We start from the raw sequence: 26,994 nt of genomic DNA, 5'->3' as shown, positions 1-26,994 counted from the left end.
TGAACAGATTCCAATAGTTAATACAGCATTGGCACATGAAACAAAACGTATTTACTAGACATAAATAACCCCACATACAGGTAAAGAGAAGTTTAGATTAAATTACATAAGGTATGAGAAGTAAATTAAAATTTCAGAAACTAAACCATGGTTTCATATTGTTTTTTTTTTAAGAATTTTTTTTCCCTTAGAAATCAATTTGATAGACTATATGTACAGTTCCCATTCATTTTTAAAACTGATTATGGAGGGTTTCTTGTCATTCTATTTGCATTCATGTTTAAGTTATTTAACCAGTAAAAATAACTATTGTATTTATATAATGTATATACTATATATTCAACTGTATTATATATTTATTATATATACAGTATGTATCTCTCTCTCTCTCTCTCTCTCTTTATGTATATATAAAATAGTTCTTTCCAATTACCTTGTTATATTTCCTATCGGTAATATGTGTCATCCAATTTCAGTTCTGAAAGATTGACTGAAATGTTAAAGTACATCAATGTATTTTGTGTTAGATGCATTAAAGGAAGTGGAATGGCTTTACAAATGCAATGGCATTCTTTGTGAGAGCAATTAACATCATTCTTTTCCAATAAATCAGTTAAACTAAAATAATTGACCACTTTCATCCATCAAATTAAGAACAAACAAAATGATTTTTGGTACCATTCTTGGTTTCAATAAGGTTTTCATATTAACTGTAACTGTCCGTTTATTTCACAAGGCAGCATCATGTGGTGTAGCACTGAGAAACAAATGTGGACATAACAACAAATTGGTGCTTGTTCACAGGTTTTGCAGGTTGACAGGTTTTTACTGTATTTTCTACAGAACTTTCCTGATCATGCAGTATTTTTAACCTCTTGTCCCTGCTAAAATTACGGTATGTGATTGCAATTTTTTTCACAGATTTTTACTGTGAATTTAAATGTACATGAGAGAAAAGTCTGTAATTTTAACAAAATACTACTGTAATTTTTAGAGTAATTGCCCGTCTTGAAGATTACAGTATTTTTCCTTTATTTTCACAATCTTCTTTCGTTTAAACGGTACAATTTTGTAATTATTACGTACTTTAATTGTAAAAATTTATGTTTCATACCGTTGCTTGATTTACAGCAATTCTGTGTATTTTATACAGTAATATATGTTTATTTGTTTTACGGTCTTTTACTGTTGCTATTTGACAGTCTTTTGCCGTATTTTCTACGGACATTTTTTACAGTGTACATGGAGGAGTTGTTGATCGACACTGTCTGTAATAAAGGAACTGTGTTCAACTCTCAAAAGCAGTTTATCAGATAAAATGTAAATGTATGATAAAGTCATAAAGTTTGAATGTTTTTAACTGTTGAACAGTTTCTGACTGTAGCAGACAGAAGGAGTCTGTTTAAGAGAATTAAGGTAGCTAGTTGACGTCTAAAATAGGTTTTTTTGAAAGAAAATAATGCATGAAAAAAAGGAAGTTGTGACACTCCCTCTAAAGCAGCATAAAGTCAGGTCCTTCCCGTTTCTCTCATTCTGAGAAATGGACTCCTTCGTGGTTGTTGCTCTGTTTCTACTCTCATCATGTGAAGCCCAAGGTAAGAACTTCATCACATTTATAGTTTGTGTCCATTGTTTAGGGGTTGTCTTTATGGCAAGGTCTTAAAACTTAATCTACACATACATTCTATGTATTTATTTCTAATATGAAAGTATTTACTGTACTTTAGACTAAGTTATTTTATAACAGTATAAATCTGGATTTAATCAACAAATGAAAATATTTAAACAGTAAGTGTGAACAGCATCTAAGTCTGTAATTAAATGAGGGTCTACTTATTGAAAATATTATTGTTTTTGCCTCTTGAGTCACTTCCTGGTTGCTGCATTAAACCACCAGTTAATCTAAAAGTCCATCTTCATATCTTTTAAATCAACTTCATTTCATCTGGATGATTCCCTTTATAAGGGGGAATTGTAAAAATTCCACCAAGAAAAAGGTTCATGGTGAGGAACTTTGTGACTCTGAGAGGAAATTACAGTTAAATTAGGGAATAACAGTCATTAAAAAGACTGACGTATGCTGCTGTAAATGAAGCCAAGGCCCAAAGAGAACTTAAAATGATCTTCCTCAAAGCCTGTGCCTGTTTATGATAGTGTACTGTCTGTTTGGAGCCCAGTAACACTGGAGTCTACTTTGAGTTCTTGTTGTGCATGTCCAATAATATTATTCTTTTTCACTATAATATGATTGGTTGGGATGGTGTCAGGGCTGTCCTGAGGCCTCGAATTGTAAGGTGTTCTGAGGCCTGGTACGGTAAAGTGAGCTGAGCCTCAGGATCAGTAGGCTGAGGGGGCTCTTCTCCAGGGTCTCCTCTTGGTAAAGCAGAGCTTTGTGGTGGAAGGAGCTGTGCTCCCTGGTTTTTAGTAGGGGTGCAACAATACATGTATCTGTCTTGAACCATTCAATACAGTGGTGGATCGAACCGAGACCACTGAATCGAACAATACTCCATTTTATATTTATTTTATCAACTTCTGATGAGGCGCTCTGTGCTGAAAGCTCAGTGGATCTGTTCTGCACAGCAGAACATGTGTCAGGTATACCTGCACCAGATACATTTAATTTTTCATTTGATGTCTTTTTAAATATTCTTCTTGTAAACCACAGAACAGTGGTTCTAAAATTGTTTTCATGTCAGGGATTGGGTGTGTTTGTTTTATACTCTGCCAAAAATAGAAAATACACCATCAGGGACCCCCAAATGATACAGTACTGTATTTGGTTGATACTGTGTTGTTAGAATGTTTCAAAAAATATTTAGGGAGCAATTCATTTGTAATATACACTCTGCTGCTAAGAATGCACCACATAAGATGGGTGAGTTCTCCATCAGATAAATGTATTTTTTTTAAATATTATTCTTATCTTTACATGGGGCTGTTTTTGTTTTATATGGTGCTAAGTATGCACAGCAGAACATGTGTCAGGTACAGCTGCAATAGATACATTTAATTTTCAATAAACAAGTAAAAAAAGGCATGGAAATTTCTCTATTTTTGTATCGACAAAGTATTGAACCGTGACAAAAATGTATCGAATGATCCAAACCATGAATTTTGTGTATCGTTGCACCCGTAGTTTTTAGGTGTTTGTGAAATTTGATGGCTCTTTTTTGGATGGGGATTAAAAAGCCGAAATTGGCCTAATTCTGCTGTGCACTCATTGTTGGTGGTGTTTCTGTGGACCCTCACAGATCTTTGTAGGCAGGGTCTCTATGGGGTCCCATATGGGACAGAACACTTCACTGCCATATAGTAATATTGGTTCAATTACTGATTTAAAGATTTGGAGCCAGATTCTGACTGGTAAATGAAAATTTGAAGATTTCTTAATGAAATGAAAACCTTTCCTCACTTCTCTCTGAGCTCATTCACAGCCAGATTAAAATTTCCTGTGTGAGTGATTTTTAATCCCAAACATGTGTATACATGTGTGTATTCTATGTACGTGGATCCCAAAGTAAATCTCTGAAATCTTTGAAATGTAGCTCTTACTAAAGTATTTTAAGATAATATTTCTCTTGGGCAGAATAAGGGGAGTACCACTGCTATAGACTTTCTTCAGACACTCAGAGAAATATCAGTGCAGGCATAAATAAACTAGTTTTATTTTAAAAGCATGAACAGCCTGAAAGAAAAAGGGGTGAGTTATAAACTATATATTTTTAGATATTATATACCACATTTATATTTACAAAATGCATTAATGGATAGGTTTTCCAACATCTTTTCCATGAACTCACCCCAGCATATTTCAGATGCCAACTAATAAACTCACTCAGACTGTTATTAGAAAAATGACCTCCTGAAGGCTCAGGAAAGGACAGTCTTCTAAGGAAAAGAGAATGAGCCAGATTATAGTTCCTGATAAATGCTCTACAACTAACAATAAATAAATTAATAAACTAATGGATAAAAAAATTTGGTGGAAACTACATGTCAAGCATCACCTGCAACCCTAGGGGCCAAACAAGATAACAAGCTCAGTCTTGGACAGGTTGAGTTTAACATCCCTTCATCCATTTAGAAAGATCAGCGAGGCATTATGAGATCTGAGCTGAGAAAACTGTGTCATCTGGTGGAAGGAAGAAGAATAGCTGTACATCATCTGCATAACAGTGATAAGGAAAGCCACGTGAGAGGATGATTTTACCAAAGAAGGTGCTGTAAATATCTGGTGCTTAGACAAAACTAAGGAGGGTCTGAGGAAATGCTCTCTTTGATTTGCTTATCAGGTATTTATGAGCATTCAAGACACCTATTTAGATTTGAATGCTATCAAACCTTTTAATTATTTAGAAAATGATAAAGTTCCACTAAACAAAAAGTTTGTATCCTTCTGCCTCCTAAGAAAGATAGAAAAAGACATAACATCAACATTACTTAGGTAGGATAGGAATTTAGTGTTATAAATAAACATCTGGCAATATAAATTGAAAACAAAACATGACAAAAAATAAAAATTCAAGGTGTGGTTTTTAAGGTAATGCAGACATTTAATGATGATTAATGTTCACCGGCCCTTTCTATGCTGCAGCAGGTGTTTAAGTTTAACAATAAAATAATTTTCTCAGTTTGGCATCAAGAATAAAATTCCTACTGAACAGAATAAAGTAGAATAGAATAATGTCTTTTGTCAGTGTAAGCTCAGCATTTACAACATAAAAAGAGGACAATTATCATTAAGAACATAATAAAAAGGTAATAAAAGCATACAAGAACCTAGGGCTAAAATCAGGATAAAAACTAAATATTAGACACTTGTTGAGTAAAGTGCAGCCTTCTTCTAGTCAGGGTAACAATAATCTTTTCAGCTGTTTTAACTAGTCCATGCAGAGCTTTCTTGTCTGCAGCAGAGCAGTGAGCCCAGCCACACAGAGATCCAGTAAAGTCTGATGTTCACTGTGCAATTTTAAGATGACTGTGACAGTTGTGGTCAGATGTCAGCTCATCCTGTGTGACTGAACCACTTATAACACACGACCATTGTGCATGATTTATGTGCTTACACTTCATGGTCTGCATGCTCACACTGTAGGAGTGAAGTCAGGACGGACTGTGACAAAAATACCAATGATAAAGTAACGCCCTCTCTCTCTCACTCACATAAAGCATCACCATCCGTGTCAGCAGCAGGTTTGTAGGCGAGCATGTTTCCTTTTCGTTTGCTTCCTTTTTCATGGGTGGAGGTGGGGAGGGCGATAAAAGTAATTTCTGCTCAAATGACTGTAATTCAGAAATTTTTTTGGGGTACTTGTACTCTTTTGAACACATTTTGAAATCAATAATTTTACTCAGAGGAGACCCGTCTTGCCACAGATTTTCAAGAGTCACTGCAGCTCTGTCATATTGTAAAATATTTAACACTTTCATGTGCAGTTCAACTTTATATAGTGTTTGCCAATACTGACAATTTAAAAGTGTTAATTTAACTCCATTAAGACATTAATTAACCCTGTAAATTTTGCTGTGTATTTGACTTAATTATGACTTCACCTGAACAACCTGGTTGGAGATCTGTTCTCTTGTTGTTCTTGAAAATAAAAAAGATCACAAGCAGGGTTGTCACTAGGATTGAAAGACGAGGGGGCTTAGCCCCTAGGGTTTTAGGTAATGCTTGGCATATGGCGTGCACCAATTTTTTTTCTCCACACCTTAAAATGCTTAATTAATTCATTTATTATTAGTTGTAGAGCCTTTATCAGGACCTATAATTGGGCTCACTCTCTTTTCCTAGGAAGCCTGTCTTTTCCTGAACCTTGAGGAGGTCTTCCTGTTTTCTAATAACAGCCTGAGTGAGTTTATGAGTTGGTATTTAAAGGTTTATATGCTGGAGTGAGTTCATGGAAAGATGTTGGAAAACATATCCATGAATGCATTTAGTAAAATAGAATTGTGGTGTATAATATTTATAAATGTTTGGTTTCATAACTCCTCTCTTTTTTCTTTCAGGCTGTTCATGCTTTCCAGATAAAACTAGCTTATTTCTGCCTGCCACTGATATTTCTCTGTGTCTGAAGACAGTCTATACCAGGGGAACTCAACCTTATTCTGACCAAGAGCCATAGGGCTCTATTTTCGTGGCGCAGCGCAAGGTGGCGCAGGGTGGTGCACCCCGCGCAGTGGTAATTTCGTCCGGCACACCACCGTGCGCAGCTAATTTGGCAATTTGGTGCGCCGAGATGGGTGTGGTGGCGCACCAGGGGGAGGTGTCGACAGATTCAGCTTGGCGCAGTGACAATTTCGTGCCAAAACACTGCGCGGAAGGTGTGCTGAAAGCCTGCCAGCTCCAACCTGGTCTATTCTCGGCGCAGGCGAAGCACGCCCGGTGTAGTGGTAATTTGGCTGACAGGCGTGCAGTGCGCACATGTCACCAAAACCTCACAGGCAGGTTTCCAGAGTGTCAGGCACATTTCAATGCAATAAACAATCACAGCAACCACTATTTAATATAACCATCTGAACCAGCATATACATTTGTATCTATATAAATTGTCCTGTCACATCTGATGTCAGATCAAAGATGTTTGTCACACTTAACTGAAACTCAACCTGATGGCAGCTGGGAGTGATAAAAACTAGCGAGTTCACATCTCTCAGCCAACCACAAACAGCCACGGCATCCGATACGGAGTATATATTCAGCTTCTCTCATCTCATGAAATTCAAAAGAAAAGAAAAAAGAGAGAGACGCTCGCTGAATAAATGTAAGTCAGTCAGTGTCTTAAGGATTTACCTGTGATTGCCCATATTTCTCTGTTTTAATCTTTATTCTTAACGTGATCTAAAAAGATGGAGTACATTGTTGCAAGGAGGATGAGGAGGAGATACCGGGAGAGAATATATCACCAAAGGTTCTCCTATTTGGCGATGACAGAGCAGGAATGCAGGTGGATCACAAGCATGATGCCTGAATTAGCCTGCTGCTGTGTTTAATGTAATTGTCACTTAATTTTGTACTCCTATTCATGACACAGGAACAGATTACATCTGTCTCGCGAGGTGGTCCACACGGTAACGCGCATCGTGGCCTCTGATGCACAGCCTGGTGGCCACTGTGTGCCTTCTTTGCTCTGATAGCTTTTTTTTGGCCCTTCTCCTTACATCATTGAACCGTTTTTTTACATTGGGCAGTGGTTCTCAGAATATCTGGGCAAACTTGATTGACAATATTAGTAACTCCCTCCCAGGCAGTTTTTGTATCATCAGCCCGTGGAGGTCTGTTAGCATTACCATATATTCTGGTACTGCGAGCTTGGACCTCCCGGACCAGCACATCAGTTTCCTCCTGGGAGAAGTTTGGCCGCCTGGAGCTGCTGCTGCTGTCTTCATCCACGGTGGTGGCGAGGTGAAATTGGCACTGCGCCTTGCTCGCAGCGCATTTAAAGGCGAGGAGAGGCGTTCATTTGATTGATGAAGATTACACTCGGCTGTGTTAAACCCACTCACGCCTTCTCTCCTCCCTCTTTACCACTTGTGCCGGTGGAAGGGACGGAGGCATGGGTGCACCGCGCCGCGCCGGACTGCGCCGTGCATGAAAATTGCAAAATGCCCTGGACACACCCCGTTGGTGCGGCGTAGGCACGGCGCAGGGCAGGTGCGCCGCGCCTGCGCCTTGTCTACGAAAATAGAGCCCATAATGTCTTAAAATCCTTTAGCCAGAGCCACATTTCAAAACAGGGGATGCAAGAAGATCCACAGATCAGCTGATCCATAGATGAAATAAAATGAAACTGTGAATTTTTGGATTATTCTGTAATTAAATGGGATGCAATAGGCCGCATAAAAATCTTAACAGTTTTAGAGTAAAAGATATGTTACTGATATATGATATTTTTTATTCATGCAAGTTCCACCTGGGGTAAGGACTTGATCAAATTTTAGTTTTAGCTTTGAGATGTTTTCTCAAAGAGCTGATGAATTATGGTTGGCCATTTGGGAACATTTGGGACATTAACTGTAGTTTTGTGGCTCTGGTTAACTTAAAAGACATGTTTTCTGTTTTTTTCCACTCATTTTTTAAGCTTTTACCTAATGGAGGAGGGGCCTCATAGTAGTCTTTGCCCTGGGCCTCAAAATGAGTAAAACTGGCCCTGCCTCAAACCTGCAGCTCTTCTAGACACATTGTTGCACCTCGCCTCATTCTGTAGCTTTGGTTTCCTGTTTCTGCTCTTTTGACAGTTTTTATTATCAGCAATACATCAAAGATCAAGTCAAACAGCCACGTTTGGACAAGTTTCACGTGATATTACGTTATGTCAACATGTGATCCGTGTTTGTGTGTGGGTCACTGATGACGCATATCACAATGATCATCATAAAATACCAGTGTGGTATCAAGTGACTAAAGAAACCTGTTAAAACGAGGGCAGACGAAGCTACAGTCTGAACACAGTACAGCACACCTGAATGAGTGATCTTACAGAGAGACCTGCTGACTTCCTCTGCTCTCTCTTAAGCGCGATCCTCCATCGCACACACCCAACGATAATAATACAGGATTAAAAGAAAATGAAAGTTTGCACTTAGATTTGGTACTAAAGAGCAACTGGCGACTAAGGAGCCATGGGCTGAGTATCTCTCCTCTTTACATTAAGCAGTGAGTAACGTAACGCTGTGGTGCTTTCCTAAATTAATTTTGTCTGTTTTTACTGTGATTATTGTTAGGGGGGCTGAGGAACATTTTGGGGTGGCTTCAGCCCCCCAAAAACGACCTAATGATGTCCCTGAATCACAAGTAGCCTAAAAGCTCATCAGTCGCTTCTCAGTACTTGAAGTAAAATTTAAATAATTTTTACCTCTACTAGATTTGTAGACCAGTACCTTTACTTTGACGTAAGTAGATTTTAACCAGAGTAACTGTATTTTACTTGAGTACAGTAATCACATACTTTTTCCAACTTTCCAATTTTTTCAACTAGCGCCGACTCATCCTCTCCTGACATGACTGAAGTAGCATCAACAAATCCATGTTACTGTTATTGATCTATTTCTTCCTTTATGATAGAACAGTGGTTCTCAGCTGATGGGTTGGGACCCACTTTGGGTCACATAGCTCTTTTCAGTGGGTTGCAAATGTTTGATGTTTCAAAAAGGTGGCAAAAAGTCAATCTACAGAAGCCCTTAGGGGACATACAGTATACTCATACATGTGTTTTCTAAGGTTTCCTTTGGTTATAAGTACATATCATTATTTGTCCCAAATTTCTGCCTATTTATCTCCTTTTTGTTGGATAACAGAGCTGGTTTACATGGAAATTCCAAGAGAAATGACAGAAATCACAGGAAAATTGTAAGATAAGATGTATACATGCAAAGTCCTCTTTAATGATGTGCTTTTTTAATGTTTTGGTTTTGTCCTTTCTCTTTGATCACCATTTTCTTTTACTATTTGGGGTCCAAACTGCAACATTTTTTACTAAATAAATTATTAGTCAATTTTGAGTTTTTTTTATTTTTAATTTGGGTCATAATTTCTTTTAAGGAGGTATTAAAACACTCAGCAGAACCACACATTATTCAGATTCAGGACTCTTAAAAACATTCAGGGTTTAAAACTTTGATCCAAAAGCTAGTTATCTAACTAAACCAGGACCAGGTCACATACAGAAATGTTGTGATGTGTTCAAGGACGGCTCAGTAAAGTGACTACTATGTTAATCATGACATATTCAAATGCCACATGAAGAATTTGAAAATTATTGATTTTAGTATTGATAAATAAAAATCAATGACACCCCTCTTTTCTTTGAAAATACTCTGAAATAAGTCAAAGTCCTTCATTCAAAGTTTGTAGGTGTTTTTATCTGTACCTAAATCAAAGTACTGAATAGCATTAATATGAGTTTATTTTTTGTATTGGAGTTTACATACTGTTTAAATTTGGCTCAGAAATCAGATTAAAAGACAGAAAACATTTTAAGTTAAGTAGAATACGTTTTTTGAGTTTTTATAGAGTCAAACCAGACTAAAACAGAAAAGGTTAAAAATAGCAAAAATTGGACTAAAACTAAAATGCAATTTTTAATTGAAGCCCAAGACTAACTCCAAAAATCTTAGCTACAAAAAATATTTAAAAATCTGATATTCACAGTTAGAGTAGAAAAGGCTTGTATAAATAACAAACTACTTTAAATATTTCAAGTATTTGATTAACGTGACTATATTTATAGAGCACCTGTAAAACAGATCATTTAAAAGTGCTTTACAGAATTAAAAAGAGAAAAAGTATAACACTGAAAGACAGCATAGGAAGATCAGACTAATAACCATACAACTAAATACTGAATGAATCACAGAGTTGTTTAAGTCTGAGGTAAAACACTTTACCATTGATCATGCATCTCTTTTCAAGCTCTAGTGTTATTCTCATGTGACTTTATCAATGATGCAGTTAAGGGCTCAATTTCCTCATCCACAGGTGGTCTGATAGATTTACAGATATCCCTAAAGGATTAAAAAATAAAACAGCCGCTGTACGAAGGCTAATATCCATGATTTCAGCATTGATACTGCTGTCCTGTATCCCACAAAGTTTACTTTGCATTTTATATTGTATTTTAAAATAATTTTAGAATAAAGTTGCATTAATAAACACTTATCAAATGGCCAGCTAATAAAATAATGCCAACTCATTGCCTTTATCCAATATCAACAAAAAATCACAGCAGAGATTGGACTCCCTCCGGATGCTCAACCGGTCTGGTGTGCAGCAAACTAATGAGAATGTTCTACCACTCCATGGTTGAAGCTGGCCTGACCTTTGCCATCATCTCCAACTTTTCGCAGGAGGGTAAACTCTAAGGCTCAGGACATCATACAGCGTCCTGATCATCCTCTCCATGCCGAGTTTGAGCTCCTACCCTCTGGCAAGAGATTTCGATTGCCTAAGGCTAAATCCAACAGGATAAAAAATTCATTTATTACTTAAGCCATTACACAACTAAATTTAGATTTGAAAAGTTAAGTTACGATGAATTTTATTCTCACTTCAATGTAATGATGGTTCTGCCTTCAGTTGTCCTTCAAGGTATTTGTGTACTCGTCCACTTCAGTGTTGTATCTAAACTTGTGTGATTGTGTTCCCTATGTTTTATGTTTTAACCTGCCTGCAAAGCAAATGTCCCTCAGGAGACAATAAAGTTGAAGTTGAAGGTGAACACAAGACAATACTGAATTTCTTATTCTCGAATGTAAATATGAACCATGCAAATGGTTGAATGTCAATATTAGTTGAGATCTGATGTTCTCAAATTTAGGTGATTGTGTGGTAAACAACCTGAAATATTAAAGTAAACTGTGTGAACATTATTTGAGCTCTCATGCTGGGTGTATTGTTACACCCAGACTTTATTACAATGGGGAAATTATCACTCATGGCTGTTATACTGTTTTTCCATTACTGTGGTGTGTGGCATTGATTTATTTGGTACATTTCTCAAAAATTAAAGTACAGTAAAATTAAAGTTCTACAGCAGAGCATCAAAGAAGCAAATAAAGTATTAAGTGTTGGGTTAAATATAAATGAAGAAACATAAGAGGAAGTTTAAGTTGAAAACATGAATAAACTGATACACATATTCTAGACATTCAACATCATCATTAATGTCCAATATTTAATCCTATCTGGGTTTGTGTATATGTAATAATATCTATAACACAGGTATTTTGATTTCTGTTCTTTTTGCAGAGACTCCTGTGTTTAAGCGAACAGGAATGGATTTACTCCTGGATGTAAAGGAAGTTACCCTAGAAGAAGGACACGATTTAACATGGCTTTTTAATGGCAGAACTACTATTGGAAGACTATTTCATGGTGGTAAACCAATAATTTTGGGGAGTTATAAATCAAGAGCTGAATTTTTTGAACAAAATCACTCTCTGCTGTTGAAGAATGTTCAGCTGAGTGACAGTGGAGTTTACACAGCACGTGTTAACGGTGACAATGTCACTGATGTAGCCAAATACAAACTCACAGTTCAGGGTAAGTTTCCTCACATTATAAATGTAGTTTAAGTAGTTCTCTGTCTATAAACTCCTCACATTTACTCTGATTCTCACAGATCCAGTGTCTAGAGTAGAACTGATGGTGAAATCCTGCAGCTCAGACTGGTCTAACCTCACAGTGATCTGCAGAACTCTGGACTCTCTCATCAGCAGCACGTTCACATGTAAAAACCAAACCTGCTCTCACGACAGAGGAGAGGGAACCACACCTGGTGCTTCTCTGGATGTCTACCTGGAGAATGGCTCAGTCATCTGTAACCATAGCAACCAGGTCAGCTCAGAAGAGGATGCCAGAAAGATTGAAGATCTTTGTAGAAGGACTTCTGGTAAGACCAACAACTTTCTGATAGAACAGTCGGATGTGAAGATATTGAAGTTTACATTCTCTACAAAAAAACTACCTTGGCTACAGAAACACTGCCATGATTTAAGACAAATAAATGTTAGTGTGTGTTTAACCAAACTTTCTCACTGTAAACTGTTGTAATAAAGTCGTTTTAACAAAACTATAGACACTAAGCAGTGATTTAAGGCAGACATGATTTGTCCTTGCTGAGATTATTTGTTTAAAGCTAAACTGATCAGTGACATTCATTTTTCATTATTACTCCTAACTGCAGAGCAGACTTGTTGACTGATTTATTGTACTTTATTTACGTGTCATGCACAAAAACTACCCAACCCACATGGGTTTATAAGACACCAGAAATACAATAGCAACATTTTATAAAAAGATAAATTCATAACAATTACAAAGTTGTGTGATCTTGGCCCAGTTTAGTAGTAAACAATAAACTCTGCCTTTTCTCTCAGGTTTTGCAGATAAATTCTGCTATAGCAAAGGTTCCTTCTCTGAAACAGAACTCAAGTTTTTCAGTCATCAAACCAGAAAAAGTCAGCATTAATCAAGGACATTTTCCTAAAAAGAAAATCTCTTAAGTCATCATGAATTGGACAGTAAAACAGAAAATCAATCTCATTCTCAGTTTCCCCAAAGTTACACAACAAACACTCTGTCCTCCTCTGGAATAGCATTAAACCTGCCAGTCTCTATGAATAAAAGAAAAGTTCCTGAGGACATTTGTGCACATAATGATCCCTGTTTTCTAGTGAGATTATACTTCACATAAGGCTCTACATCATAACTATTCTTCACAAGACAATATGTTCGTAGTTTTGGTTTACACCATATATTGATGTAATAAATAAGTTAAATATGGTACATTGAACCCTCTTTAGAGCGGGGAGGAACATTGTAAAAAGATGCAGGGCAGAGCGCACACCAGCGCAACTGCAGCATCACCTCAGCTCTGCAAACATGCTGTCCAATAAGAGAGGCTGATATAGACTGCAGGATTTTAAAGACTGAATGAGATGAATTTATTTTGTCTACTTTGATGCTTTTTTAAGATGGAGAATTTAACCACCGTGCACAGCTGCACTTTGCTCTCTCATAGAGTCCAATCCTGTCTGCACCTCTGACTAGTCTTCTACATCTCAGGCCTTAAATATCAGAGCCAGAGGTTTTTGCCTTGTAAAACCAAACTTCTATCCCCATGGGGTTTAAAACAGCTGCTCTCATGATAGCAAATACTTTCCCTTTGTGAGTCCGTCAGCCACAAACGCAGACATCATATCTCGCTTTGGTGAGTGACTCAGTTCAATGTCAGCCTGATTTAACCCCTAATTATAAAAATATATAATGCCAAACTAATACTGACTAAATTTATTTACATACAATTCAATTTTATGTCAGCAAGAAGTACAATTATGGGAATATTGTTCATCAATCCTTTGGTGTATTTAACTCCAGGTCTTGCCAAATGGTAAAAATTCTTCTCATAACTATAAAAACAAATTCTGTATATCTAAAAATTTAATCCTAATCTGTACACAGGCTGCCCTATGATGTGGAGCAGCACTAAAAGGCATCCAAAATTATGAACAGAGATGGGTCAGTTCATGACGCATGCAGGGGTGTACGGGGGATTCTGATAGAACAGATATACAGAAGAACGACTGTAGGGCTCACATAGCATATTTATGCCTGCCCTGTTTAGACTACTTGCAAGTAAATCCTCCGACTAACAAAGCTAATTAAGGTATATATATATATATATATATATATATATATATATATATATATATATACATACATAAATTAGAATATCATGAAAAAGTTTAATATTTTTTGTCACTCATTTCAGAAAGTGAAACCCATATATTATATAGACTCATTAGACATAGGGTGAAATATTTCAAGCCTTTATTTCTTGTAATGTTGATGATTATGGCTTACAGATAATCAAAACCCAAAATACAGTGTCTCAGAAAATTAGAATATTACATAAGATCAATTAGAAGGATATTTTAAACAGAAATGTCAGGCTTCTGAAAAGTATGTTCATTTCTGTTCACTCAATACTTGGTTGGGCCTACTTTTGCATGAATTACTGCATCAATTCGGCGTGGCATGGAGGCGATCAGCCTGTGGAACTGCTCAGGTGTAATGGAAGACCAGGTTGCTTTGATAGTGGCCTTCAGGTCACCTGCATTGTTGGGTCTGGTGTCTCTCATCTTCCTCTTGATAATACTCCATAGATTCTCTATGGGGTTCAGGTCAGGCCAGTTTGCTGGCCAGTCAAGCACAGTAAACCATGGTCATTGAACCAGCTTTTGGTACCTTTGGCAGTGTGGGCAGGTGCCAAGTCCTGCTGGAAAATGAAATCAGCATCTCCATAAAGCTTGTCAGCAGAAGGAAGCATGAAGTGCTCTAAAATGTCCTGGTAGATGGCTGCGTTGACTGTGGACTTCAGAAAACACAGTCAGATGCCATGGCAGCCCAAATCATCACTGACTGTGAAAACATGGATTCTGTGCCTCTCCATATTATCTTTCTGGATTATTTCAAATGAAACTGAAGTTTTGAAGAATACAATTGGAGGATGTCAAGCTTTAGCACACTCTCAGTTATGCACCAAGATTAAGATCTAAGTCCTAAGTTATGAATTTCTAATACAGCTGCCCTCTCTTTTTAAATCCAGAACATCACAACCAGATCCATGAAGCAACTCTCACTCCCATCCTTCTTGCCATTGTCCTCGTCCCTCTGGCTGGAGTAATTGTTGGAGCATTACTTTATCAACAGTGGAAAAGAAAACGTAAGTCAAATTCAAGAGGAGTTGCTCTAAAAGCTTTCTGCTCAAGAAACTGATTTTAACTGGCAAAGCATAACATTGATAACCTAAATTACTGAATGATAGATCAAAATTGTTGTAATTTGTTTGATATTAATTTCTAAGATTTCAACAGATTTGTAACACGGACAGTATAACATGTTAGAAGAACAAATGAACCCTTTAAGACAGTTTTAGCAGAGCTTATTAAAAATCAACTCACCACAGGGACGGCACAGGAGTCTCATTCAAAAACATTTAGAAAAGTTGCGTACACACGAAACAGGCCTAAGTTGGCATGCAGCTCTTTCAAAATTTGTGATCTATACGAACACAGACCTGATGGTAAAATGTGTGCACCGTATGAAAGTTTTGAAGGCAGGGGTAATATAAAAACACACACATGGTGGGGTAGTAAATAAAAGCCAGGAGCAAGGCCAAGAATGTAAATCACAATCATTGTAAGTAGACCATTTCATTTTAAGTGAGCCCCATTTCCATTTCTAACATCAAAATGTTTTATTCTACTTTAAAAACTTGCCGTACATTTCATTTTTCAAGTCTCACCTTCATTCTGAGTGTTGGAGGTCAAACCGTAACGTCAGCTGTGATGTAGAAATCCAAAAACCAAGAGCATTCTGTTTGACTCTTGCTGTCATTTAAGGGACATTTTGAGCTTCAAATCTCTGGCTTATTTTATGTGTTGCATTATGTTGGTGTGCTTTTGTGTTTTGCAGTATTTTTGTACTCTTTTTGTCTTCTATACCCATCCTGTCTCCACTCTACTGCTTTAAAACAGACGCTTTACCAGCCTTGATCTCCACTTGTTCTGCAATCTCTGTGTGCATAGAGCTCATAATTTTCATTATTCATTACCTATTGTTAATTATTAAATAGAAACTAAACCCTAGAATTTCAGCTGAGGTTCACCTGCTCAGGAATAAAAAAAATCCTTTAGAACATCATGGAAAACAGCCAAGTGTCCCTAATCAGCCACCTATCAATCAGTCCATGCTGCTTCTTAGATGAGATCATCAGCCACAATGTTGAAACCATTTAGGTAGACTCACAACCAGCAACCTGACTGTGAAAGAAGATATATGGTCATGTAGATGACACCAGCTTGTATATTACTGAAGCTGTACATTTTGACTGACGGCTGCTATTGATGAAGCTAACGAAAAAGCCAGTGGTAATTGTTGAGCTCTGTGGTTGTGAAAGTTGGCACCACATAAAAAACCTGTCAGTAGATCAGCAAGTAGATCTTTAAGTTATTCTAGTTGCAGCAGACGGTTCAAAGCTGTAGAGCAAAGTATACTTTAAATGCTTTGTTCTAAAATGTCAATAGACTCTAACTTATAAGTAGTACTGTTAAATACCCATGGCTAGGGTTTCATCTGAAAAAGTGGTCTAAGGTTTTACTTACTCTATCAATAATTTAGTTGCTAAACTGCTTCTACCATTGTAGACAATCTTTAAATTGCTCTTAAAAAGCAGCTCCAGTATTGTCATTTTTAACATTGTTTTTTATAACTGATCTGCAGAGCATCCAGAAGAAATGGAAAATACGGTTTATGCAGATCCTGAGGTAAGGAGAAGATTTTTTAAAAACATCTCTCCTCAGAATTCACCAGATCAATCAAAGTTCAGAATTTCTGGAGCAAATCTGAAATAGATCAGTGATATAAAAGCTCACTATCATATTACTGCTGCCTATCCCTGTGCACACTTCTGAATTATGATGTAAGATGCTAACAGTTAGCTTGTATTATGCTAACCTTTGCACTTATCCACTGTTTCAGGATCTGCTGCTTACTCCTACCTGCCTGCAGCTCATGTCTCTGGTTGATTTGCTTTCTTTGTGCTTCACTGTTTTGTGTTGGACCTGATGAACCTGATTAAATCCCAAGATGAACATCAGTCCATCTCTTCCAATGTGCTGCAGCAGCGTTGTCCTGCAGTTTGTCCTCTGTGTTTAGGGCTGCCAACTTTTTCAGTGCCAAATCAGGGACAAGATATGTAGTTTGGAGTGCCACAGCAGTGTAGGTACAATTTATAATATAGTTATGAGCAAAGAAATGTGTGATGTGTCATTTTACTCAGTTATTATGTCATTTCATAACCCTGCAGCACTCTTTCATCTGAGAGGACCCCCACACTGAAAAAGCAGACCACATACCTCCATCTGAGAGTCAATTTAGATGTACGCTATATATACAAAAGTATTTGGCCACCTGACCATTCCACCTACAGGGACTGTAGGAAGGCTTTCCACAAGATTTTTGAGTGTTTCTGTGGAAATTTGTGCCCATTCATCTTGTAGAACATAGAGTCAGGCTCTGATGTTGGACTCGCAATCGCCATTCCAGTTCATCCCACAGGTGCTCGATGTGGTTGAGGTCAGGACTCTGTGAGGGCCAGTCAAGTTCTTCCACATTCTGCTCACTGAACCAAGGCCCTGTCCACTCAAAGATGTTTATTCAGGAGGACACACATAATTTTTTTGTCATATCGACATTTCATGCACACAGAAACAGCGTTTTGGGAGGCCGTAAATGCTACTTGAAACCGGGTCCCAGAGTGAACAAATATGTAAACGCCTACTGTTTCATCTCTGTGTGGACAGTCAGCTGCATCTTTCTTGAAACTCTTACGTCATATGTAGCATAGCTCACTTAAAGGTAGAATATCCGACATTTTACACTTAAATTAAAAAAAAAATCAAACATATGCTATGTAAATGTTTTTCTGAGTACAGTATCAACACACTGAATTAAAACTGAATTAAAACTTCAGTACCCTGTAGTTTTGTTTATATGGGATGTTTATAACTCTGTCCGGACCGGACCAGATTGGGGCAGTAACCTTCTCCTCTGGCACACACCCCTCTCCTCCTAGATGCGCCCCCAGGGGCAGCAGTGCTGCTGCAGGTAAATGTTTCACCCAAACAGCCGAGAGGAGGGTAAATGGCAGATTCCAGTCCGAAGCGGCCGACCGAAGGCCTGCTACCGGCTTTCCCGCCACCTAAAAAGCCTCGACATTTGTCTTGGAAATCCTCTGACAAAGCGAAAGGAAAAACTAGAGTTAATAACGGACTTGCTTTTCCTCGGTGGCGAGCCCTACGCAACGCTAAAAAGCTCTCGCATGACTCAGAACTGGCTTTGCTTCTCACGGATGCATAAGTAGGCTACATCTTTTCATTCATTGTGCGTATTGTCTCAACGCTTGTCCAGTGTTGATTTATTGACACAGCACTATTCTTATGGTTGGACATTTAAGCTGAGTGTGATAGCACGGCTGAAATAAATGTGGGGTAAAAATGAGTGGAAGCTAGGTGTGCTAATGTTAGCCTGCTGCTAATATATGGAGGCTGCAGACGGAGGTAGCTCTACTCAAATCAGGTAGTGTCTCAAAATATGTTTATCTCAAATCACCCAAGTCTTGTTTGAAGCTGATGTTTTCATGTTTAATTGATGCTATAACATAACCGGCCAGGATAAGAAGAGCTCGTGAAATGGTTTACTGCAGCTGAGAAAAGATATTAGTAAAGGTTGCCTTGAATGTTACATATAAACTTGTGTATGATCAGTGTGTAGGATCAACAGAAGCTAAAGTGGCTAAAAGGGGAAGGCTTCAAAGTGGTGGAGGTGTGTCAAAAACTCCTCTTTGTTTACATTTTCGAGGCTTTGCTCTCCTACGACACCTAGAGGAAAAAAAATCGCATAGTCTACCTTTAAGCTGCATGCGTGGGTGCAGGCAAAACAACAATTCCGGATTAGAGGGTTGTGTTCGTGCTGCAGAAGCTATTGAGCATATTGTGGCTTTTACAGCAAAATCTGATGCTCCCTTACCACTACCGCAAACATGACACATTGGAAACAAACATTGGAACATGTTTTTGTGTCTGTGTACGACGCAAAAGCTTTATTTGTATGCTCTGTAATCTTCTCTCTTTTTGGTGCATGTCCATGGCAGTGTTACAGAGCTACTTACAGGCTTCAGTGGTACTGTGCTTACGCAGACATTTCCTCAAATGATCCCATGTTTACAGAAAATGGTTTCAAAACAAACGAAAATATTTCATTTTCGTCTTTGAGTGGACAAAGCCTATGTCTTTATAGTCCTTGCTTTGTGCACAGGATAACAGTCATGTTGGAATAGAAAAGGGCCTTCCTCAAACTGTTGCCACACAGTTCGAAGCATAGCATTGTCCTAAATGTTTTGGTATGCTGAAGCATTAAGATTGTCCTTCACTAGAGAGAAAAGGGGCCTAGCCAAAACCCTAAAAAACAGCCCCATACATTATCCCCCCTCCACCAAACTTCACAGTTGGCACAATGCAGTCAGGCAGGTAACATTCTCCCAGCATCCACCAAACCAGTAATGATGTGCTTTAAACAACTCCATTTGACGCTTGGCATTTTAGGTTCAGAACTTTTGAGCTATGGAATCAGCAGAGTGTTGGGGAGACGTACTCACCATGCACCTTGGCAGTCGTTAAACCCTGCTCTGTGATTTTATGTGGTTTTTCTACTTTGTGGCTGAGTTGTTGTTGTTCCTAAACACTTCATCTTTGTAATATCACTTAGAGTTGACTGTGAAAATATCCAGCAGAGTTGAAATTCACAAACGACCTTATTGCAAAGGTGGAATCCATCACAGTACCACACTTAAAGTCATTGAGCTCTTCAGAACGACTCATTTTACATCACACACAACAGGTCTGATTGAAATACCTGGATTCAATGGTAAACTGGTCTAGCCAAATACTTTTGTCCGTATGGTGTATTTTTTCAATAAAAGAAAAAAAGAAAAATCATGACTAAAGGTTCAACTTGTCATTGTTTTAGTCCACTTTTCCAGAATACTTACACATGTTGTCTTCATTTGCTGCAGTTTAGTCATCTACTGGTGTCATCAATGTCACAAAAACAGAGTGACAGTGCTTGCATCTTTTGCTAGTGTGAACTTCTTGGTCTTCTCTGAAGTAACATGCTGTGTTAGATCCAGATCACCTCTGTGGCCTTTTGATAACTCACATTGGCAAGAAGTGCAGAAAACTTAACTTTAGTTGCCACTTTTGCAGGTTCATCCCTTTTTTATCTGCATTTGCAAGCCAAATGAAGAAACTATCCCCACATTACTGATTTGGTGCTTCTGATGCAGGAGCTTTATCTGATACATGCTCTATCCACTGAGAAAAGTGAAGAAAGTCAAGCTAATTTTGTCCAGTATGGAACTCCCAGCAGACTGTGGATCTTATTATTACCTATTTGATGTTTGCGGTGAAAAATGAAGGCATTGGAAAAGTGAAACAAACATAGAGTCTCCAAAAATACCCATCTGGTTCCCTGAAATTACTCATGTATAGAATACACATATACACTGCCTGGCCAAAAAAAAGTCGCCACCAAAAAAAGGTCACACACTCTAATATTTCATTGGACTGCCTTTAGCTTTGATTACAGCACACATTCGCTGTGGCATTGTTTTGATAAGCTTCTGCAATGTCACAAGATTTATTTCCATCCAGTGTTGCATTAATTTTAATATTGATGATGGGAGAGTCTGACCAGTGTGCAAAACCTTCTCCAGCACATCCCAAAGATTCTCAACGGGGTTAAGGTCTGGACTCTGTGGTGGCCAATCCATGTGTGAAAATGATGTCTCATGCTCCCTGAACCACTCTTTCACTATTTAAGCCCAATGCATCCTGGCATTGTCATCTTGGAATATGCCTGTGCCATTAGGGTAGAAAAAATCCATTGTTTAAGAAATAAGAAGTTACTCATTGCATCAGCTGGGGTTAAATAACTTGTTGCCAGCTGAAAGATAATCGCCCATGCAGTAATTATCCAATAAGAGGCTCGTACCTATTTGCTTAGTTAAATCCAGATGGCGACTTTTTTGTTGGCCAGGCAGTGTATGAAATTCAGCAAAGAATCTGAAGTTTTAATCATAAAGTTTGTTAGTATATTATGGGGTGTAGTTGAACCTGCTTGCTTACTGTTAAACATGAAACCAGCAAAGTCAGCATCATGACAGCACAATTTAAATTAAGAAAGTAATTGAAACAGCAAAATAACCATTCTTCTGATGTGTCTTTAAGGCTCTGAATACAGGCCTGCCCATGGAGAAGAGACCAACAAATGATGCCTCAGCTGATCCTCCACCCACCATCTACTCCCTTTTAGGGCCTGTCACAGGACCCACAGAGCCCACAGGCCCCACGAGCCAAGAAGCACCCACTCAGATCAGAGTCAACACTCAGCCAGAAAGCCTGTACGCTACAGTTGAAAAACCTGCAAAGTCTTGAACCAATTCTGCACAAATTCTGTTCCACACACTGCAGTTTCAGAAAACGAAGACGTCTGGCTGCAATTTCCTTTGCCGTCCGCTGATCATTGTTGACTCTGATGAGTCTCTTGAGTCCTGTCAGTGATGCTGTAAGCAAATTCATGCAAGCCAACCTGTGCCCAAGCATGCTTGAACACCAAAATCCAGCTTGTTTGACCAGTTTGAATGCAACATACCATGCTGAAGCATGGATGACCTCCTTGGCTGTGGCTCAGATGGAAAAGGTGGACTTTGCTATCATGTTGTCTGATTCAGTCAATCTTTATTTGTGTAGCACCAATTCATAACCAAAGCTATCTCAAGACTCTTTACAACGAGAGCAGGTTTAGACTTGACTCTCAGCTTTATTGTAACGACTGAACGTTAATTACCATGAGCTCAGCGCTAAACATTTAACAAAGTTACACTGGAAAAGAAGAACTTCAAGCAGATCCAGACTGATTTTGAAAAGCTGAAACCATGAGGGGTTGAAAGGGTTAAAGGGGGAAACAGAAAGAGGAGGGAGGTGGAGAAAAGAGAGAGAGAGAGGTGAAGGAAAACAGAAAATATGCAGAGCAACAACAAAGAATATGATATGTTAAAGTATAAATAAACCCCCAGCTCAGAGCTAACTCCGCCCACTTCACTTTTGAAAAATGACCAGAAAATGGGCAGTTTGGTACTGAGAGGAGGGAGGGGAAAAAGACGGGGTTTTCTAGATGAGGCAGGAGTGACAGTGAAGTTCCCTTGCCAGAAAGTGACACAGAGTCCTGCAGCACTGCTGCCTCAGAGTGATCTTTTGAGGTGGAGGATTTTTCCCCTCCAGAGTCCCTGAAGCAGGCTGTAGCGTGGTGGTGGACCATGGTGGTCCTGAGCACTACCTGTTTGGGCCAGCTTTGCCTCCAGCACCAGGGTAACTAAAGCTGGAGCCGAGGCAGTGCAGGTGCAGGAGAGGATTGGAGCGGTCATTAAAGGGTAAAGTTGGTTAGAGGTGGTAATGTTCTACCTTTTATGTAAAGTTAGGTTTCTTCGTCACATAAGCCACAACTTTTCAGAAAAGATATTTCAAAGCAGATGTCAGTTTGAGCTAATTAAAAACCATGAAATGCAGATTTTTGTTATCAGTTTGTTGTAAATGTCAGAAATAACACCAGCATTGATGTGTTTTATCATAGTTCAGTCAGATTCTTCAGTGTACAGCTGAAAAAAATGTTAAAGTGTTCACTACCTCTTTAATGGCTGCCCTGGCCAGCTTCCATTTTTAAGGTTATAGCCATAAGGGCAGTAAGGATAGTACTAATAAGTGAAAAAATTGCAGTAATAATTACGATAGAAGACTAAATACTTTGATATTAGCATTGGCAGCTAAGTTCCACATTATAATAAAATGTTGAAGACTGATATTGGTAGTTGTAGCAGTTAAAGTAGAGCTAATCTCAGAGCCAATGTAGCTCTCTATTATAAAAGATGTTGATGCTGGTAGATGAAGCAGTCGTAGACGGGCTGGTCCACAGCAGTAGACTGTTGATGTCCAGTCTATTAACTGGTTGTGCTACCCTTGGTGGAAACACCTGCAAGCAGGTGTTTGTGATAACTAGAAGTGGGTGTTTCTGTGGAGGAATTTTTGCCCACTCTTCTTGCAGAATTGATTTGATTAATCCACATTTGAGGGTTTCCAGTTTGAGTGGTCTGTTAAAGCTCCCGCCACAGCATTTCAAATAGATTTAAGTTGTCTCGGCCAGTGGTTCTCAACTAGTTGGGTCACTGGACCCACCATCAACTCCTCGAAGAGAAATGCGTCACATATTTAGGAGATTTTTTTGGTCAGTCAGATGTATTATATAAATGATAATAAAGAAAATAATAGAGCTTGGGCCTAAGACGGTACAAAAGTATAACAAAACAATAAAACAGGACAAAACATGCATGATTCATAGCATCTCATAGACAATATGATGCAATGTTTTTCCCAGGCACACATCCATGACCCACTGAAAAGGGCTTCTTGACCCACTTTAGGGCCCATCAGTTGAGAACCACTGGTCTAGGCCACACCAAAACCTTATTTTGTTTTTTTTTTAAACCATTCAGAGGTGGACTAGCAGGTGTGTTTCAGCCATTGTCCTGCTGCATAACCCACATACACTTTAACCTGAGGTCACTAACCGATGGATATCCTTCTTCAGGATTTTCTGGTAGCGAGCAGAATTCATGGTTCCATCAGTGACAGTAGGTAGTCCTGATTCTGGAGCAGCAAAGCAGCCCCAGACCATCACTCTAGCACCACCATGTTTGACTGTTGAGATGTAAAATCTCAACTTTTGGTCCACAACATTTTTTCCCAAAGGTCTTGGGGATCATCAAGATGTTTTTTAGTCAGATGTGAGATGAGTCTTTGTATCCCTCTTTGTCAGCTGGTTTACACATTGGAACACTACCATGGATACTATTTTTCAAAGTTTTCCAGTATTCTTCTTAGTCAAGAGTGAAGTAAGGGACACAAAATCTGTCACAAACATTTTAAAACAATTATTCTGTTAGTTATTTGATTTAGAAAAGTGGGTTTTTATATAGTTCTACAAATATTTTTTGTTTTTTTATTTTTGTTTATTAAAAATGGAAAGGAAAAAAAACAACAAAATTATTTATCAGAACTCAGGAAAGTGTTTGTCTGATTAACTGATTATTAGATTAGTATTAGTATTAATGGTTAGTTGCAGCCCCACTCTTCTTCAGGATACCGTCTGTTTTCACCTGGTGGAGTTTATGACCTCCGCGATCTCTTAGCACATTGGGATAGTTGTGACTTACGCACCTCTGCTGGTCACTTGTCTTTATCTGATGAGTCTTCTTAATCGAAGCTCTCCATGAGGTTTATTCCTGTAACAGTTTACCTCTACTTCATTTAAATGCCATCATTTAAGTAGCTAAACAGTCATTGGCAGTATTATTATTATTATTATTATTATTATTATTATTATTATTATTATTATTACTTTTATTTGTCAGGGACCATGTACAGAAAAAACAAACTCATCAGAGTAGAGATGCTCTGCACCAGATTATAGCTGTCTAGCTAATTTCCATCTGTAGTCCCTGTGGCAGGCAAAAGAGAAAATAAGGTATAGATATGAAGTCCATTTACAGTACAGAAAGTGTATAAAAGCATAGAAAAATACATTTTTTTCATAGAAAGTGCATATATTCAATTTTAGTGCAAAGACAAAGATTTAAAACAAAGGCATACACTCACTCACACTCAAAGGCATAGAAATATAATTATTAAAAGAATTTATGTTAAAAGACTGGTCAATGCTGACAGGCTTGATTTCTAATATGAGGTATGAGGAGACCTTTCCATAGTGTCAGGTCATGGTGCAATAAACAAAAATAGCAGCTGCATTGTGGTGATCATAATAAATATTTCTGTTTTTATAACGGTAGATTGGTAAAACTGGTACATACAATACAAACAGCTTTTTACACAAATATGGTGTCTTAACTCTGAATCTAGGTCTGTATAATGTCATATACACTGGAGATCAAAATTAGAGAACAATCCACAATTTCCTACATTTCAAGTTCTCTGAATTGCCCTGTTTTAAAATGATCCAGACACAAGAAAAAGAGCAGAATTTTAAGCATATTGCATGTGTTACATATAATGTGAAGCACAGTATAAAAAACTTAAATGAAATATTTAAAAAGAACACTGATCAAAATTAGAGAACACTTTCAGATACCTCCCAGTAATCGGTGATAGCCTGGCACCTGGTGCTAATTTCCTTACTTATCTGACAAACCCTATTTAACTTGCAGTCTAACTTCCAGTTTTCACTGACTTCACAAGACAGTGAGCCATTCTAAAGTGACCGAAACCCTCCGGCAGCAGGTTGTCCAGATGAAGGCCAAAGGGATGACCCTGTCAACCATAGCAAGAGAAGTTGGCTGTTCTAAATCTGTGATTTCAAGAATATTACATCTGTAGAAAGTCACAAACTCATTCAAGTCCACCAAGAAGGCCGGTCGTCCACAAAAGACAACTAAAAGAGAGGACAATTAATATGGAGAACCTCAATGGACAATTGGTTTAACACTGCGGCTGGAATTGCTCACCAGTTCATCACTGAACAGGGACTCTGTCTCATCATACAGTGTCTTGACGTTTAAGAACATTTGGACTGAAAGCCCACTCAGCAGTGACCAAACCTCTCATTAGCAGAAAGTATCAAACAGCTAGACTAACCATTGCTGAGGGACATGTTGTGTGGACAGAAGAAAACTGGTCCAAAGTTTACTTCAGTGATGAAAGCAAGTTTCATTTATTTGGATCCAATGGAAAACATTCTGTAAATCATCAAACTGGGGAAAGACTGAACCCAAAGTGAATAAAGAAGTCAATGAAAAGTTGAGGAGGAAGTGTCATGGTTTGGGGATGTTTTCTGCAGCGGGAGTTGGGCCTCTTGTACAGCTACATGGCTGAGTGAATGCAAATGAAAACACTGAAATATTGAAATAGCCAGCCCAGAGTCCTAATCTAAACGGAAGAGAAAACCTCTGAAAAATCCTTGGCGACAAAGTTATGGCCAATAAACCCACTACAGTCACTGAACTGTGGAAGAGACTGGAAGAAGAGTGGACCAAAATCACACCAAAAAAGTATGAGAGACTGGTGACGTCCTGTGGCTGTAGATGTGCTCAAGTCATTCAAAGCAAAGGCCTGTACACTTCCTACTAATTTTTGACTGCCATAACCTTCAGAAAATTTTGCTATAATCTTTCTTTGAGCTACAGGCATTGCTGTTCTTTAATTTTGATCACTGTGTTTTCCACAAAATAATTATTGTTTGTTGAAGTTCCTTTCTCTGTTTTAAAATACTGTTCCAGTAGCATGGTATTGCTACAACAAAAAATCCTTCAAATGTTGAGCAATGAATATTACATTATTTTGGAATAAATCAAGTGTTCATAAATTGTTCTCTAATTTTGATCTCCAGTGTATAGAGGTCTGAACTATGCATGGATATTTCAGTCACATAAAATAGGGTTCACATATTTTTTACATTTTCTTTATGTAAAGATATGTGCTGTAAATGTAATATTATACCTTATTTTAAATCAGTGATGTTCCACAGCTATTATGTGTTTTTGCTATTTGATGATCTTGAACATTGATGCTTCTGTTCTTAAACTTCCATGTAGATAAATCTTCTGAAATGTTTGTGAATAATCTTGAAATAAAGAAGAACTTCATGTCAGCAGAAAGAGTCATCTGAAAAGTCTCTCAACATCAGACACATCACATTTAGCTAGATATCAAGCTCTAGTAGAAGTTTATTTTATTTATCAGGCTCTATAGATGTAGAGAATCACAGCTGCTGCTGTCTTGGAGCGGCCACCATAACAGTGTTGGAAA

General features: G+C 38.1%; 1 protein-coding gene across 1 annotated transcript; it reads left to right on the top strand.

The window, feature by feature from the left end:
* The first annotated feature begins 1,540 nt into the window (after positions 1-1,540).
* Positions 1,541-26,832, top strand: LOC121519890. Its single transcript, XM_041802989.1, has 6 exons — positions 1,541-1,595; positions 11,750-12,043; positions 12,123-12,392; positions 15,111-15,227; positions 16,787-16,830; positions 21,352-26,832. The coding sequence occupies exons 1-6, from the start codon at positions 1,541-1,543 to the stop codon at positions 21,556-21,558; spliced, it is 987 nt and encodes a 328-aa protein (XP_041658923.1). The 3' UTR covers positions 21,559-26,832.
* Positions 26,833-26,994: the final 162 nt, after the last annotated feature.

The sequence above is a fragment of the Cheilinus undulatus genome, linkage group 13, assembly GCF_018320785.1.
Source record: "Cheilinus undulatus linkage group 13, ASM1832078v1, whole genome shotgun sequence".
Taxonomy (NCBI): domain Eukaryota; kingdom Metazoa; phylum Chordata; class Actinopteri; order Labriformes; family Labridae; genus Cheilinus; species Cheilinus undulatus.
The sequence above is the reverse complement of the archived record's forward strand: the minus strand, read 5'-3'. Positions and strand labels throughout refer to the sequence as shown.

Coding starts and splice junctions, on each gene's coding strand:
- LOC121519890 (XM_041802989.1), top strand. CDS start 1,541: ATGGACTCCTTCGTGGTTGTTGCTCTGTTTCTACTCTCATCATGTGAA. Junction 12,044..12,122: donor ATACAAACTCACAGTTCAGG/GTAAGTTTCCTC, acceptor TGATTCTCACAG/ATCCAGTGTCTAGAGTAGAA. Junction 12,393..15,110: donor TCTTTGTAGAAGGACTTCTG/GTAAGACCAACA, acceptor TTTTAAATCCAG/AACATCACAACCAGATCCAT.